At 39.3% G+C, this 18,517-nt stretch overlaps 1 protein-coding gene across 1 annotated transcript in view; it reads right to left on the bottom strand.

The window, feature by feature from the left end:
- mgat4b (alpha-1,3-mannosyl-glycoprotein 4-beta-N-acetylglucosaminyltransferase B) overlaps positions 1–18,517 on the bottom strand; it is a 139,660-nt gene that overhangs the window by 66,136 nt on the left and 55,007 nt on the right. Inside the window, exons 2-4 of the mRNA XM_074674161.1 lie at positions 5,097–5,276; positions 4,788–4,931; positions 1,358–1,491 (exon numbers count right to left, since the gene is read on the bottom strand). Coding sequence (XP_074530262.1) covers positions 1,358–1,491; positions 4,788–4,931; positions 5,097–5,276 — 458 coding nt within the window. The remainder of the gene's footprint in view (positions 1–1,357; positions 1,492–4,787; positions 4,932–5,096; positions 5,277–18,517) is intronic.

The raw sequence follows: 18,517 nt of genomic DNA, 5'->3' as shown, positions 1-18,517 counted from the left end.
GCACATGAACTGAGACATCCATATTCTGGTTCATCATGAGCCTGTGCTGTTTTAGATTAGTTACTTCCCGTACGTTCCTCAGGTATCAGCTGATCCTATGTGACATAAATCCTGTGTGGATGATCGGCCACGTTACGTCACATGTTCAGCTGTCATGTAAAATTCATGTTACACATCTCTTCACTTACAAAACTCAGAGCGCTCTCGCTGCTCGTCGTTCATGTGCAGGAACAAAGCCCGCAGAGACACCGAGGGATGAGTTTGTCCTGCAGTCCGCTCAGATCCAAGAGCGCCCAACACGTCAGAGAGAAACAGGAACTGAGCTGTTTTCACTTCAACAGAGAGGGAACAAAATCCAAACTGTGTCTGAGAGATAACGACAAAAACCCAGAGAGGAGTTTGAATATTATATCAGCCTGCGAGGTGACAGGAAGGAGAAAGATTTGGACAAATGAGAAGAAGTTTACAGAAATATGAGAGTAAAAGTCAAAAAACTGCAGTTTCTAAAGTGTCCACTAGAGGGTGTCTCCAAAAGTGAGTCGGTCTCCACAGAGCTCCATGCGAAAATATCACAGGATTAAACCTGGCATAAAAACAGGTAACATAAATCAAATTAAAGAGCTTTGTTTATTCATTTTCTAACTCAAAGTTTGATTTAATCTGAAGCGAAAAAGTGTTAGAGGGAATTACACAATGTTCTAGAAACACGACTAAACGTTTGTCCGGTGTGTTCGTCTTCAAAGAGACGATCAAGCTTTGAGCTGAGAGGAAACGACAATAAGTCAGACGGCAATTAGGATGCACTAAAACACACACACACACACACACACACACACACACACACACACACACACACACACACACACACACACACACATTTTGAGCAAAAACTGAATATGAAGAAAGTCTAAGTGGAATAAATAAGATTAAAGAGGTTAAAATATCAAGTGCAGAGTCGATGCTGCAGCACAAAGAGCTCAGAGTGCAACTACATCAGTCTGACTGCACACACACACACACACACACGCACACACACATAAATAAGCTGATGTGATGTAAATAAGAGCGCACACTTCACACTAATATAACCCCACAGTTTAGACGTCTCACTGCACGCGCAGATAGACACGCAGTGATAGACATACGTAAACACATCCTGTACCCTGCAGCAGTTTGATATTAGCATTAGCACAACAGCTAACGCCATTATCACTGTTTGCTGAGGTTCATTAGGTAAACCACTGACCTTTAGAAAGCATCTGAGGAGGCACACGCATCAACACACACACACACACACACACACACACACACAGACTCTAACACACTCTCTCTAACACACACACACAGACTTACTGACCTCAGCGATAAGGACCACGATGACGCAGTCTTCCTTCTCGGCGGCGCTGAGCTCCGACATCAGAGAGCTGAGCGTGTCCGTCAGGTAGGAGTGAACCTCCCTCTTCACACTTGGGACCCCCATCACTATGGACACTACACACACACACACACACACACACACACAGAAACAAACAGAGTTGTGTTGGTGATTTAAAGGGCGAGCAGATGGAAGAGAAAACAACAGAAGAAGAAGAAGAACGACGTCGCTCAGAGCGAGAAAACAGCAGATGTGCTTTGTTTACTTTCTGAGGAAGACAACAGAAGGATAAACATCAACACAGACGGTCAGGAGACCAGCCGTGAGGGGGTCAAAGGTCACAGCGGAGTAATGGAGCTACTACTCACCTTTGAAAATATACTTTGGGGACTACGTCGTAAGCTGGCCGCCCTGTTCGGCTCTAATCCGTTTAATGTTTCCGGCAGAGAATACATAAAGTTGGTGTAAAGACGCAAGCTCACATTGGCTGACGTTAATGACACCAATTATAAGCTTGAATGGTGCTAGTTCCAGGTGTGTTTAATGCTCTACTTCCTTCAATACATATTTGTGAGTGTTGAAAAATCTGATCTTTAGGTAATCATTCCTGCTTTGACAGCCAATCAAATTCTATGGTGACGAATGACCAAACAAAGCAGAGACAGTTGATTTATCTGCTGTAGCGACAGCTAAAGCTATAGCTACTATTAGCTACACCGATATCAGACCAGGGTGGACGGACTTCACTGCAGTGGGCTACATTTTATGACTAGTTGGACAGATAAGCTGCATTCAAGAGCTGCATCAGCTTTACAAGCTATCAAAGTAAACGTTATGGTTTTAAGAAGCTACATGACACAGCTTCTGAATACTGCAATGTTTGCTTTTCATGATTTCGCTGTCCCGTTACTTCCACCAAGGAGGTTATAGCCGCGTTTCCACCAAACAGTCCGGTTCGGTTCAGTATGGTTTGGCACAGTTTCATACAGTTAAGCCTGATCCCGTATGTGTTTCCACAGCAAACTGTGTCCTCTCGTGGTAGGCGGCTTGTAAGCCGGGCGGATGCCGAAAGCCGCAGCTGTTAAACAATAGCATGACGCTGTAGCAGTGCAACACAATGAACCCCGCGACACAATGAACCCCACTAATAAATCCAACGAAGAAGAAAAATGCGACACAGTAAACAAAGAGCACAGATGGAAGACATGCAGCACTTTGTCCTCTCTGTGATTGGCATGTAGCTCTTTGATAGAAAGTGCAATCAAGCTTTGTTTTTGTTTTAGTTTTGTTTTTTGCTGAGGATTTACCTTAATCATGAAGTTGAACTGGTGTATAACTTGTACAAAAATCTTTCTTGTTTGATGAACTCTCATTTGTGTATGTACCCCTATATTTGTATTTTACCGGAAAGTATAATTGTACTCTTCAGCTGTAATGCCAAGGTTATTTAGATCAACATAATTTAGGTTTATCCTGTGTACTCTCTTGAAAATGCAAAATAAAAAGTATATTAAAAAAAAGCTTTGTTTCAGAGAAGTCTGTGTGCCGCCAGGAGAAATGCAGCCACTGTCGCACAGTACGTGACGATTCTTTCAACCAATCAACAGTCTGCAGTGTTGTAGCTCCACCTTCTAAGAGCGGATCGGTTCAGTCTGGCACCCATACGAAAGGGTGCCAAAAAGTGGGACGGCTCGTCTCAGTTATTTGGGGATCCGTCCTGGGATAAGTCAGTGGAAACGCCACAAAATGCACGCTGTACCGAGACGAACCAAACCGGTCTGCTTGGTGCAAACACGGCTTATGTTTTTGGGAGAGTTTGTCTGTTTGCCTGTGAACAACATAACTCAAAAAGTCACAAACAGATCTTGATTAAAACTTCAGGAAATGCTTAAAATGTGATAAGGAAGAAGTGATTAAATTTCGGAGGTGATCCGGATCACCGTCTGGATCCAGGATAGGGCCGTTCTCACCATATGTGTATATAACTCCACGATAAATGGTTGGATTGCTTTGCAAAACAATACAAGACAAGGTCACCATGATTTCTGACAGATGTAAAAGTATGATCCAGATCCTGGAAATACTCTGGATACTAAGATCTGGAATATGAAATATGAACTGGGTCATCATAATTTTAAACACTGTCAGGAAAGAAATTATCGTTCAAACCTGCAACTAACACCAAATTGTAGCAGACAGTCTGCTGAAAGGAAGTATAACATTAAAGTAAGACTAAAGTGTTGCATAACAATCACAATATGCTTAGTGGAGGTCTATAAACTCTGAGTGTTTTTCTAGTTATTCTTGTGATGTGGTGCATCGTTACCTATTTTTAATTTTTTTAATAAAGGGAATGCTGATGATGAGGAATGACAGTTGGATTCGGCCCTATACCACTCTTTTTGAAGCTGAATATTGAAGATAACCTGGTCCAGATCAGGTGATGTTACCTGGCATTGCTAAATAAGTTAGCATGGTGAGCTAACTCAACTCAGTGTATCAAACGCCCCCTCAGCTCTGAGCCCTGAGCTCTTCCTTTGTTATTATGTTCGTATAATACTGGACTCCATCAGGACGAATAAGGAAACCTGAGCGGACTTTAATCACAGGCCTGAAGAAGTTAAATATACACACTCTAATACACACAGATGACCAGATGCAAACACACTCTCACACACACACACTCTGCAGCCTTTAATCTTAACATTTACAGCCTTTCTATCGGCTCTAACCCGCTCCTCTGTCCCTGTTCCTCAGAGCCTGTTTAGTTTCAAAACTTAACAGATAAATCCGATTCACCACACACACACACACACACACACACACATAAATGTATAAATTTCTGGCTGTGTGTCTTCTCTTTGTTTTTATCTCTCCGTCCTTTGCAGCACCATAAAGCACTTTCAGTCTGACTAACCTGTTTTACTCAAAGTGCATCATAAATACATTTGACTGCACTTACACACACACACACACTAACACACACACTAACACACACTCCTATCTCCGTGATGTGTTTGTTCTCACTGGTTTTATCTGTTTTTATGCCCTCTGTGCTCAAAGCAGGCTTGTCAGGAAATGGTTTACTAAGCAGAAAAAATGCTTTATAAATAAATTAGACCTGACAAACACACACACCACACACACATTTTAACGCACACACTTTAACACACGCACACAGTGTGTGACCTTGCTGAAGCCTGGTACTTTGTTTTATCCTCCAGGGGGAGTGTGAGTGTCTCAGGGGGCTTCAGGCAGCTGCTTCCCCAGGGAGGGTGCACCGTGCCTGGGCTGAGGGATCTGAGAGGTGCCCCGGGCCTCCAGGAGGCGATGTGTGTGTTTGGTTCTGCGTGTGTGATCATGTGAGATTAAAATAGCTCTGTTGAAGTGTTAGCACAGTGTTTGTTTTTACCTCCAGTGCGTCCCTGTCCCAGGTGCACGGCAGGAAGCAGGGAGTCCTCGCGGTTCAGCAGGTGAGGAAGGTGGTGAAAGATGGAGGGAAGCTGCAGCACGTTTTTACTGCTGCTCACATTCCACAGCTTCAGCCGTGTTTCCTCTGAGACAACACACACACACACACACACACACACACACACACACACACACACACACACACACACACACACACACACACACACACACAGACTCCAGGTAAGACCAGAAAACTCTACTTCAGACTTAATTTAATAAGTCCAGGTTGAAGTTGGTAGTCGTGACTCACCTGAGAGGCTGCTCCAGGTGCGGTTGATGTCTCTCAACGCCTGTTTCTCAGCGATCGCCCTCTTGATCTCCTCCAGGACCAGGTTTAGCTCTTTAGAGCGCCGCAGGTTCTCCTGCTCGGCCGAGTGGAGGCGCTCCCTCAAAGCCAGGAACTCCCTCTGGTAGATGTCCACTACATCTCCTGCAGAGGAAGAGGAAGAGGAAGAGAAGTGAGCATTATCAGAAAAACAGAGTCTACGCAGCCTCAGACCTCAGAAAATGTCTTCAACCTGCATTCTGCCTAATGTCCAGCAGGGGGAGAAACATTGTATAATATCTGGATCTTATCTCTGTGACATCACTCAAATGAGTGCGAGTGCTGAGTTTTAAAGCCTATCATTGACATGGTCACATCAAGAAAGCTTAATTCAACCAAGTTTTGTTTGAGTCAGGATGAGGTAAAGAGGCGGGGCTTAAGTCTCTGCAGACAGGTACAGGATGCCCACCTCACAGTCAAGTCAGCCATGCCCTTATATGGTCAAAACCCCAAAATAACAAGTTGGAAAACTCTTGAACTCATAAACAACTGAAATCAAACTGAACACAGGTTTTAAACCTTCACAGTTAAGGTCAAGTGCTGGCTGGAAGCAAACACAGCTGTTACCATTCTTAGTGTGCCTTGTTTTTAATTTCCTGTTTGAACTGGGAATTTGTTGTTTTCAAGGTGGATGTGTTTTTTTAGACTATTATCCTGTATTTTTTTTTTCCATTTTATTGCTGGTAAATGCGCGTTTTATAATCTAGTTACTTTAAGGCCCAACTAAGGACAAGAGTTGGAAAATAGCACTTGCTATAAACTTTCTGTGCAGAACATCAGATTCATGCTTTGTTGAGAACTATGTTAAATTGCATCATTACATATTTAAATTAATACATCCAAATTCAAAATAAATTCACCTTATGTTCAATGTGTACTGACAAAAAAAATGAGATATTTAGGCTAAAACGATTTTAGAAACTAAGCTTCAAAGATCAGCCTCTGGTGGACACTTGAGGAACTGCAGTTTTGAGCTTCATATTTTTAGACCAGGGGTTGCCTCTCATGTAGAAGTCTTTGAGACAAAGGTGCTAATTAGGGATGGGTACCGAATTAGGTACTTTTATAGGTCCCGACCAAATTCTGTCAAAAGTACCGGGTACTGATTCAGGTAAAATCAAAAGGTACCATGTTTAGGTACCAAAATGCATCCTTGTGAGTGTGAAGGAGTGGAAAAGTAGGGGATTTTCCATGCTGGACATGAACACAGCATTGCAGAGTAATGTATTAAAGAATAATTTTTCATTCATTCATTCATTTTCTGAACCGCTTATCCTGTTCAGGGTTGTGGGTGGCTGTCATTGGGCGAGGGCCAGGGTACACCCTGGACTGGTCACCAGTCAATCACAGGGCTAAGAATAAATATGTTCAACTAAAAAGAATTTACATTTTATTATTAAATAATTCAATATTTTTTGCAACATACACACGCAAAGTACCGAAAATTGGTACCATTGAGTACCAACTGCCAGATACCGGAAATCAGTACCAAACTGTTTCAAATGTAAAAGGTATCCATCCCTAGTGTTAATTCTAGGTTGATTTTACAGTTGATAAACATTTGTTTGGGGTTCTTAATTTTCTTAACTGCAGCCAAAGAAATCAAAGTTTTTGTTTCTACCTCTCTATTCAAACTTGCTGACAGGAAGCTGGACCCTAGAAAAACTATCCATTAAAAACTTCAATTACATAAAACATGGTTGTACGATTTCATTTCAACTGGTATCCATGAGAGCACTCTGATTTAGCTTTTACTAACTACCAAAATGAAGTAAATACTGCAAATTTTCAGCAAAATAATCATCAAATAGATGCCCATGTGACTTTAAACGTTCACTTTCGATGGAAAAAAATGGCAGAAATTTAGCAGTTTTTGGTATAGTGACTCAAAATGATGTTAATTTGTCGAAAAAATGTGTAATATTATGGACAAATGTAGCTTTTTGGGGCTTCTTTTTGGCCTAGTTGAACTCATCTATTTTCTAAGTTTCTCCAGAACTTTAAAAGTTTTGTCCAAATTTGACTTCAAGAGTCAAAACACTGCAAAACCTGCAATTTTAAGCAAGTATTTGTTTCTCATTTTAAGTAAAAAAAAATATCTTGTTAGACCTCAGAATTAAAAAAATTACCCATTCAGTTTCTTGCAATTAGACTATTCTATCAAGAAACTTAAAAATGACAATTAACAGTTACATTTTTTTCCCTTAATCCATTGGTAGATTTTTTTTTAATTAAAAAAGGTATCTTTGTTTCATTTTTTAAAAGATCTTGAAATGAGACATTTTTTCTGGACTTGTCTGCTGAATGTGGCTCATATTGAGTCAGTAGATTGACTGCTTCCTGTTTCAGTGCTGGAAAAAGACAAACATTGATCCTGTTGGAAGTCAGATCTGATTTCTGACTCAATTTATTTAATTACTCATCCATGGACTGAGAGACAGAGAGGAGTGGGAGAGAAAACCAGATTAAGACCCCACTGGATTACAGCACAGAGACGATGTTTGGGACTGACTGTACCAGCTCGCCACCATCAACAGGTGGAGGAAAAAGACGACATAATCTGAGTAAAAACATGAAAATAAAAAGCTAAATCCTTCATCTGCTGCAGCAAACATCATCCATCATCCCTCCATCATCCCGCTGAGTTAATGCTGTGTGAAGGTAAATCTGCAGTAATCCCTGTTAGGCCCACACGCAGACATCTCCATTCACTGATTCAGTCCGCTGACTTTAATGTCGCCGCCGTCTGCGGCAGCTGATGTGCTCCGTAAAATAAATGATGAGCTGGACGCGTCAGTCAGGCTGAGCAGACTGATAACCCCGCTAAAAGATTTATTCTCCGTGCTAAAGTTTGCACAAGTGTTGGAAGTGAACTCTGGAGATAAAGATAGTGAGCTCCACACCTCGACAGAATCACCGACCAAACACAGACACGTGATGACACAATCCATTCATACAGACAGAGCTCAGAGTCCCTGCTGATACAAACACACTCACTCTGAACAAGGAGGGATGTCATTAGGCTGTAGCTCGTTATCAAACGTTTTCTCAGCTCCATTTTCACATTTTAAAGAAATTAGAGACATGACAGGGCTGCATGTCTTTCCCATGCTTTCACAAATTCTCTTCAGATGTCCTGCCAGGGTCTGAAGACGATCTTGTTAAAGTAATTGGTTGCAGGAATTGTTTCTGAGTGTTAGTCTCAAATAGTTTTATTAGCATGTGTTTGTTTCTGTTTGGTTTCATGTAACCAGAATTTTTAGCTCGCTGCAAACAGAGGTTTCCAGAGTCACCCTACTAAATTACACCTGAGACAGGTCCCAGGCCTCCGCAACTCTTAGTGGCATTCTGTATTTATATACACTGCTAGGGCACATGGTGTCTGTGCACCAAGTGGCACGGACCAGCTGTCTGTGCTCCACATGGCACGGACCAACCAATTTCCCCCCTGGGCATCAATAAAGTCTTATTTTATCTCGTATTCTTACATCTTTTTGAATAATATCTAGTATCACGTGGTACCCTATAATGTCATGATGTTGTTTTGTATAACATCCCTATGTGTTGTAATATGTTGCTCTTTTAATATGTAGATGACTCACAGTTGTACATTCCCCTCTATCCCAAAAATTCAGGTCCCATTTACGGGGCGTTTCATCTGAAAAAACCAAAATGCAGTGGAAAATAATCTACGTTAACACGGAAATGCTGCTGTAGTAAGCATGCCAGGCCTGTAGTTTGCGCTATGACTGTCATGTCCAAAAGGCAGGACAAAAAGGAATTTTGTATTTTTGAATTTAAGGAATAAAGAGAGTTGAATTTTCAAGGAGGTTAGAGCAGTTTAAAAGCAAATAAATTCAATTTAAAAACATTAAGTTAAATTTCAGCCCGTGCAGGGTGTCCCTTAACTTTTCAAAGTGAAACCCAACAAATCTGAAAACAGTTCTTTGGTCGTTCCCACTCTTCAACCCGTCTCCCTAACTCGATCCTGCATGATTTATCAAATTATCACAAAGGGCTGTACCATTATGATACATGAATAACCTAACATGACGTAACATGACAAAACATATAACGTAGGAAATTTTATGATTTAGAATATTCTATCATATTATACCTTGCTATGATGTATCTTACAGTTTCACACTTCTTGTAAGTAAAACAGTGCGATTTCTCCTTCACTTTTTTTTAGTTTGTTCTGACCATAGACTGTAAAAAAATGGTCGTCATCTTGTAGACTTGAAGTGAGGTCACCACAAGAACTGCTCCCCCTGGTGGCTGACTGCAGTATAGGTCAAAAAGTCCATCTCCCCAGTCATTTCAGATGGGCTGTGGTCAACCTTCAGAAAATTAATACACCTCGTAGAAATGTTTCTCACATCTGATTATTGTGGTGATTTGAAGATATTATTTGGCTGCTTAGAATTTTTTTTTTTCTGAAAGGCTTCATTTTCATTTGTCAACAGAGGTTAAAAATGAGGCGTCACGTCACGTTGAACGATGATTGACTGCTGACGTTCTCGAGTATTTTTTGAGGGGATTGTAAAATATGTCGGAAGGGAGAGCCAAGAAGAGATTAGACTCTGGGAAGACAAAAAAGAGTCACATATAGTTGTGACTTTTTAGCTGATTAAACACCATTAAACACCATTTTAAGCTTCCCCTTTAGTCGTTTCTGAATTATTTATTTTGTTTTGTTGTCATTTGTTCCATCCTGTCATGTTATATATATTCATATATTCAGTTCAGTCACCAGTGTGTCAAAAAGTTTTCAATTTTAATTAAAAACCAAACAAAAAACAAAACCTTTCTTCCTGCTTTTCAGAGCTAATTTCTGCAGCTGGCACTCCTAAAACCACAGCCTGAGTGCTCATAATATTTGCTTTTATTCCCTCACCTTCACTAAAAAACTGATTAAAAAAATAATTTGAAAGGCAGGAATCCTTCATGGTTTCATTAAAATTCATATTTTCATAACTAATTTCTGCTAAATGATTTTGATGCAGTATAATCAGTCAGTTTACATGCAGAGTGAGCTTTTAATAATGTTTTTTAGTTCTTTAATTTTTTTCTCTCTTGGACTCGCTGATGATATTTGGAATATTTTACATTTAATATTTTCAATCTCAGGCTTTTATTTCAGCCTGTAAACACCGCTGTGATTTTAAAATGTGCCGCACAGATGAAGTGGATTAGACTCACAAAAGAAATAAAATATGACCATAACTTAGACCTGATGGTGGCATTAAAAGAGGTCATACATGGGGTGCATTTATTGAGTAATTTTCATGTCATTTCGTTAGCTTAAAACGTTCGTTGTTTTGTTCACGGCGCCTCCCCGCTGAACTTTAATTGATGGAAAAGTAAAAACACAGAAACGATCTCATTCTGCTGTAATTATTCCCCCAAACCCTCATTAATGGAGCACAATAGACACATCTGTTTGGCTGATAAGTGAAGAGAGTTTATGAGCACACACACACACACACACACACACACACACACACACACACACACACACACACACACACACACAGAGGAACACACACACACATACACTGTGCCGGCTGATGGGTTTTTAATGATGCTCCTGCCCAGTTATTTATCTGCTCTGATGAAATAATCTCCTTCCTGCAGCACTCAGTCTGTTAAACAGTGAACTCTGTTTCTCCACACAGAAAAAAATACTCACACCAATACACAAACTGTCTTTAAAGGGACAGTTCAACATTTTTCCACCAAAAGGAGATGAAATTTTGACTCATTTGTCACAAATGCTTCAAAATTTTGCAAATTCAAATATTTTTAAGCATTTACAGAGAGGAGGAAAGAGACAGAATTATACAATTAAATAGTGTATGGTATGGTAATACTTATGTGTAAATAACAAAACTTTACAGGCAACACGAGTTAAGTTTTGAGTCCCTGGACAACGTTTCAGGCAGGGACAGTGATGAGGAAAGACGGATGGAGATGGGACAGCGAGGCAGGAAACCAAATTTTAAATCCTGACTCAAAGATGTGTAAAGCTTCAGGGGTGTTATTATAAAATGCTTCTCTAGAAACTTAAATTTAACATTTTTAAATAAGAGAACTGAGACAGTGTGTTGATAATTAAGAGGGTGAAAACTTCAAAACAAGATACTCGTCAGTGTTTTTGTTTCTGGTGCTGATTTCTGATATAGCCTTTGGTCATTTAATTCTTTATGGTTTCACTGTTTTGGTGAATTTGCGTTTGACAGTGCATTTTAAGAACATGCTGTAAACAAAATGTGAGGGCGCTAAGTGTTAATCTGATAATCATTAGACTCTGTTGGAGCCAAAAACACAGCGAGAGAAAATGAGGATTACATAAGCGTCACTTCAAATATCAGAAATACATTTTAATAAGTAAATAAGCAGAATTTTCTCGACAAATAACAGCTGAACTCTCTCTGTAGCAAGCATCTATAGCATGGGTCAGCAACTGGCAGGTGTGGTCTGGGCCCAGACCCAGATACCACCCTATACTGACCCAGATGTAACCCAGGTCACTATTTTGCGTACTTTGTAAAGGTGAATGTGCATGGTAAGACTGAATTGTGGTATTGCCAGTTCTTTGATTCCACTTTATTTGTTCTCAAATTCCGTGTTAATTCTCGTTTTACATTAGGTCTCGCGGTAAGTGTATTAACCAGTCACGTTCCTTGATTCAGAGTGAAGCCAGAAGTGTATGCATAAGACGGTGCAGTTGATAGCCTGAGACACAGACTCTGGACCAAAAAGTAGATAGTGCATGGAGTAACTGAACTTATATCTTGCCGAGTGGTGCTGGATGAGACAAGCCGTCGTATTAAAAAATAGATTTTGATTGGACTTGGTCATGTTTTGAGTTGCCTTTTCCTTCTGGTGTGGAGCGATGGCGAGCTGAAACGACAAACGAGGACATTGGATTCTGTCTGTGGCGCAACGACCACATCAGATAAGCTTTTCTGTTGAAAGAGACTATTTTCTAGCCTTTTGGACGATCGTATCTTTGGAGGAGAAAACAAAAAAAATTTTAAGTATTATGTACTTTGAATCTCGTGGACAATCATGATCACGGATCACATGTAAACGCCTTATTTAAACATTAAGTTGTGTTGATTTCTGGGTTTGGGGAAGTGAATCGAACTCACTGGTAAAACTGAAGAACTTGAAATATTTTGTTGTGGTTATTTTCTTTCTTTTTATTTTATTTTCCGTTATATAAAAATACAAACTATACTTTTGAAAACCTCATTTACTGTCTGTTGTGCCTTACTAAGTATTGCCACCTCCTTTATTTCCCTCTTTTGAGTTTAGATCTTCTGATTTCATTAGCCTTATCTTCTTATGTTATCCCTACGTTTAAGCTAAAGTAAGCCTTAAAGGTAAACATATGTTACAAGACCTATTTCTATTTACACTGGTACAACTTTTAGAGCCTTTATGGTATTGATTGGGCAGCAGTAAAACACACCAACCAATTAAATTTGAGTAATCCCAAGTGATGCTTTTCAGCCAATGGAGTCTCTGCAGTTCAGGCACTACGTTGCGTGCAGATGAAAGTTCAGAATGATAGACGAAAGGTTGATGGAAAGAGAAAGGGAAAAGAAGAAAGTGGTACAGAGAGGGAAAACAGAGAAAAGTGAGCCAGCAGTTAGGAGAGAATGATGCTCAGTTACTGAAAGTGATTTTTATTTAGTGTTATTTCTAAACTGTAATTGTTTCTCTTACTTACTTAAAGGTGCAGTATGTAGAAGATGTCCGCATTTTACCGAACAGAAACGATGGCAATGAGATATAATGTAAATATATGTTTGTGAAATATTTTGAAATAAATGAACAAAATTCCCATAAAACTTAGTTTTCTTTTCATCAAGTTAGAGAAAGCTTGTTTTATTTACATTACAGTGGGTCTTGTTCAAAGAGGCAGAATTAACAAGCAACTATGTTTGTCTACGGCAGCTTCCAGGGGACAAAAAGAGCAAAATGCAGTTTAATGAGCCTGAAATCTACCTGGAAGTGAGGTAGCGAAGAAGAGAGGGGGCGGTTGCAGGTAAAGAAGAAGAAAGATTTTTGGTGTATTGAGCAAACAAATTCATACCAAGAGTATTTTCCACCACATTTCCAATTCACATTTGATCTGCAAAGGCTTCCATAATTTATGTTTCTACACACTGCACCTTTAAATGTTGGGTGACCATGAGTGTTATCAAATTTATATATATATATATGTGCTTAACAAATTTATCAGACCCCCTGTCATGAAAACAATCCTTAAGTTATTTAGTTTGAACTTTCTCTTTCTCAGAGAGCTCACTGCAAAACTACAGGAAGTTTTACGCTGAACTCAGAGCACTGGATTCTCTTCGAAGACAGAAATTAATCAAGAGTAACATTCAACACACCGAGCCATTACTATTCAAAGACATCTGCCTCTAAACTGAAAGCCTCCAACAATCAGTGTTTTCTTGCTTCATATGAACCAGATCCTTGAACTCTCTCCTGCTTCTAATCGTGCGCTCTAACACGGTGGTGAATAAGAGCTGATGTTTGTGAGCCCTTTGTGCAGCTATACAAACCAACGTAACTCCACGAGGGTTTGTGTTTCACACTCAGGATCAGGGTCAGAGGAGACGTTTTCTTTACGGTGGCTCATGAAAAGAAGCTCTCGCTGTTTCACATCAATATTTAGATCAATGACACGCCGAGCAGCAGGGAACATCTGGATGACACATCGCGGCAGCTGTAATTGTCCAGATGTCCTCAGGAAGGCGATGCAAACAGCAGGCTACTGCATCAAGACGGAGGAGCGCTGAACATCAGCAGCAGCTGCTTCTGCTTCACGGAGGATGAGCTCAGAGACGTGTTTCCTGGAGGCGGTGTGAGTCCAGGTTATTTTAAAGATGTGAGTGGATGCAAACAGACAGGTGGCACAGAGTCAAGCTTAGATGAGTAGAAAGCCTTTCTGCAAAAGCAAAAATATATTCGTAGTCTAGAAATTTAAGGCTCTAAATTACCAGAAAAAATAGTGGAATTTTTTTTATCTATAGATTTTACATTATCTACAATGAATCCTTTAGACTTCCTGTCAGTTTTACTTGAATCAATGTCATTTGTTACTCTGAAGATTAGAATGTTGTGCACATTTTTGTGAAGCATTTCTAATACTGTTATACGATGGATGCGGATGATTCTATTTTATTCTATTACAGGTTTTAACTGGCCTCATAAAACACTCAATTGACAGATAAATTAGTTTCTTGTGAGACGAAAATGGATTTGTGGTTGTGTGCCTGTTTAATCTGTTTGGTTCAGCGGGAAATATCTGCAGATGTATTTTTCCTGACCTCTAAAAAAATGCAGTTGTCCCTATGTATTCTCGGAAAGAGCCTTTCCAAATCATCTTATTCCAATATGATTATAAAAACACATGATTTATTGTGTCTTTTGTGTCGAAATTCTCAAATGTAGCTTCTCTTTTGGTGTTATTGATGGCTGAAATACAGTATGTGTCCTGTAGGAGGCATCTGTTTGGTCATGAATAGTAACTAATAAGCCCGACCTTTTTTGTGGCTGTTATACACTCTGTGACCTGTAGGGGGCACCTGCAAGGAATTCAACTTACACAAAAAAAAACATTAAAGTAATGTTTCAGAAGTTATTCTTTAAGGTAGAATAACAAAAACATTTTTTTTTCACAACATTATTGTTTTATGCAACTCGTGGCTGCAGTACACTTCATGGCCTGTAGAGGGCACCTGCAGGAAAATGAACTAAATGAAAAATTTTAAGTGGTATTTTTGTCATTCAGCTCAAACAAGAATAAGTAACACTGTGTGGCCAGTGTCTGTAAAATACTTGGTGGCCTGTAGGGGGAGCTCCTTGGTGTTAACAAAAAAAAAAAGTAAATAAAGGATGTGGTCACTTTCTGGTAGAATATGACAAAAACAAAAGTGTTTTTCACCATATGACCTGTTTTTGAGTAACCGTTGGCATCTGCAGAGCACAAACCTAAAATAAAAAAGTTGAACTGATGTTAAGTTTTTCTTTCAGGTTTTTCTTTTAGGATGAAAAAAAGAAACCTTTCTCTTCAACATCATCACTTCTGGTTTAACTGGTGACTGTTAGGGGGGTGGTTTATCTGATTTCCTGATTAGATTCAGTTATAATTACCAACCCATTTCCTGATTACCAATGATTCTTAATTAAGGCTTTGTGATTTTCCATTTTACAGTAACCCAAAATTACTGCACCATTAAAAAAGGGGAAAAAAAACAGTCTATTGCTGTTACCTGATGTTTCTTGTCACTAGTTTTGTCTCTAGTAGTTCTGAGACTAAAGAGAGATAAACAGAACTGGCTTCACCACATTGTTAATGCTTTTGTTCTCATAACTCTTCAGCCAGGACAGCACACTGCAGATAACAGAGATAACAGTCCTTTAAAGCCCAGAAACAGCAGAGCAGCCTTTTACATTGTTTTAAAACTATGCAACATGTTGTTTTAGCATGTTATCAATTTTTAAAAATATAATAATGAATCCGTACACATCATAACAGAACCAATATTAATCAATAATTGATTTTTTCCACCAGTGGCTGTAGTACACTATGCGGCCTGTAGGGGCAACAGTGTACATTAAACTGTATATAACAGTAAGGTGTAAAAAAAAAAGGAACAGATCTGTTTTGCGACAAACCAATCAGGTAAACAATTAGGTTGTGTTTGTTAGTGATACCATGCCATAAAAACACTGTGTGTGTGTTTCATGATTAGGCTTTTCTGCATGTTTACGACCTTATTTATTCACACCTTGACCTTTGACCCCAAGGTTATTGGTGGCATTTGTGTGTCTTGGTTTCCGATTTGGATATGATTAATTAACGAGTATAACGTCAGTGTCAGGACAGTAAAACTGTCCAATGAGGTCAGAGGTCAACGGGCTGCAAATGGGTGATAACACACGCTTTCTTGTTTTTGTAGCAAAGAGAGGACCATGAGTTGAAATGAACCAAGAGGGGACCTTTGACCATGCTGCTTCATTTCTATGAGTACAGTCCTTTAGATATTTGAAAAAATAAGGTAAACATTTATTATTGTTACGGTTGTGTTTTTCAATAAATACAATTTCGCTTCTAATAAAATATAAGACAAGATAAAAAACATTTTGAGTGACTTTTTTGTCTTATTTGTTAAGTTCTTCAGTTTTCTGCCCAGAGATTAGAAAAAACACCCCCTGAGACACACACACACATACACACACACTTTGACAGCTCAGATCAATAGCTCAATGTAGACGGATAAACAGCACTAATACACTGTAATCCTGCACTGTAATACCGCAACACACACTCCTACACACACATATACACACACTCATACACACACTGTGCATCTGATGTACAGAGTGGAGTTCAGATGGTGGTCAGGTTGAATTATCCCCCACTGTATATGTGTGTGGGTTTGTGCCTATACATGTGAGTGTGTGAGTGTGTGTGAGTGTAATAAAATAATAGCCACCCGCTGCCGAGTGGAGACCACCCAGGTAATGAGATTACCCAGCATCCTCTCCCTTTCTCCCTCACATTACTACGGGATGAGTCACAGTTAATGGTTTCTGGGTTTTGCCGTTGACAGGAAGGAGGCGGTGGATGCGGTGGAGTGAAAATGAGTCCTGAAGCTCCCCGCTGATCGATACGTGTCTCAGTATTTTGATGATTAGTCTGATATCGATCGATTAATTGACTGATTTGGAGTGGAGAGAGACTCGGCGATCTGCTGATCACAGGTCTGGCAGAAACATTTCCGTCAGTCAGCAGATAAACTTCAAACCACACTGATGTTTTACTCCAAGCGTGACATGGCTCATGGAAACAGCATCTCATCCACAAGTTAATGAAGTTACTCTCAAACACTGCTCGCCACAGCACACCTTTACCCTACACCCCTTATTCTCCAACTGATAGGGATTATACTACGCAGGAAACAGACTAATGTGCCAAGAGAAAGTGAAATATCCATTGTTTTACAGTAATAACACAGTAGACATCTCAGAGTCATTTAGCTACTATGAGCAGATTGTTTCTATCTCTGGAAATAATGGAAAACTTTCAAGACTTGGAGTACTTTCTCATGTAGAGCATTTCCAAGGTCCGATAAAGCAGCAACCTTTATCCACAGGAAACAATGCCAATGTTGAAGTGCTAAAAACTACAGATGTACAAGAAAACACCTACACACTCATTCAAGAAGGCCGCTTTCAGCAGCAGAAATAACATGTTTACAGCTGAAAGTGAGTATTTTTTTCAATACAACTTTGATGGAATTCAGTGAAAGTTCTGTTTCTATTATGTGTGACAGAAGTTAGCTAAAATTTGATATTTCTTATACACAACTTTCACAAAAGTTAGCTTAAAATTGGCTTTTCTAATAAATAACTATGACATAAGTTAGCTTGAGTTCAGCATTTTGAATAAACGGCTTTGACACAAGTTAGCTAAAGTTTGGCTTTTCCAATAAACAACTGTGATAGAAGTCAGCTTAAGTCCAGTGTTTCCAATATTTAATTTTGACCGAAGTTATGCTAAAGTTTAGCTTTTCCAATATGACGATCCTAAATAATCAGCTTTAGAACTCCCCTGCAGAAACAGATTGGTGACATCATAGAGGCTAAGTCCATGTATTCTTCTTTCTATCGGGGCTCCAGAGTGTGACCACAACTGAACTCACTCTTAGGGAAGGGTCGTACTGTGGTTTAAACCAATAAAAGACGGAGCTAGGGAAGTTATTTTCCTCTGATTGGCTGTGGTCCTGTTTACTCACTGTTCTAAGTTGTATGTGTGTTCCAATTTCCAGCTCTGCAATGGTTTTAGTGTAAAAATGTATCATACATAAATGTGCATCATCATCCAGTTTAACAAATTTAAAGCAGTTGTTAGGACTAGATGAAAAAGATGACCCTTGAAATTAGTTAGTTAGTTAATTGATCTTTACTTCATTCATGTTGTTGTATAAGAAGATATATACATACAATACAAATATAAGAGAAATCTGAAATGAATGGAAAAGGGAGCAGAAAGAAGAAAAATCTTATTATATCTGCCCCTTCTCTCATTAAACTTTAACTAAACACTTGTCAATACACACTCAAAAGAAGTTACACCTTTTGGCCCCTATGCCATATTAATCTTGGTGCAAAACGATTCAAAAACATAAAACTCAGTTTCACCCACTCAAAAGAAAGGGACAAAAACAATACAAGAACAAAACAAAACACTACCAGACAGAGATTGGAATGTCTGTGATTCCCTATATCTTTCTAATGTGTTGGTTTTGATTCAT

Source organism: Halichoeres trimaculatus, unplaced genomic scaffold (genome assembly GCF_033239565.1).
Source record: "Halichoeres trimaculatus isolate MK-OKI-2021-1 unplaced genomic scaffold, fHalTri1.1 fHalTri1_scaffold_7, whole genome shotgun sequence".
Taxonomy (NCBI): Eukaryota; Metazoa; Chordata; class Actinopteri; order Labriformes; family Labridae; genus Halichoeres; species Halichoeres trimaculatus.
This window is presented reverse-complemented; position numbering and strand designations above follow the sequence as displayed.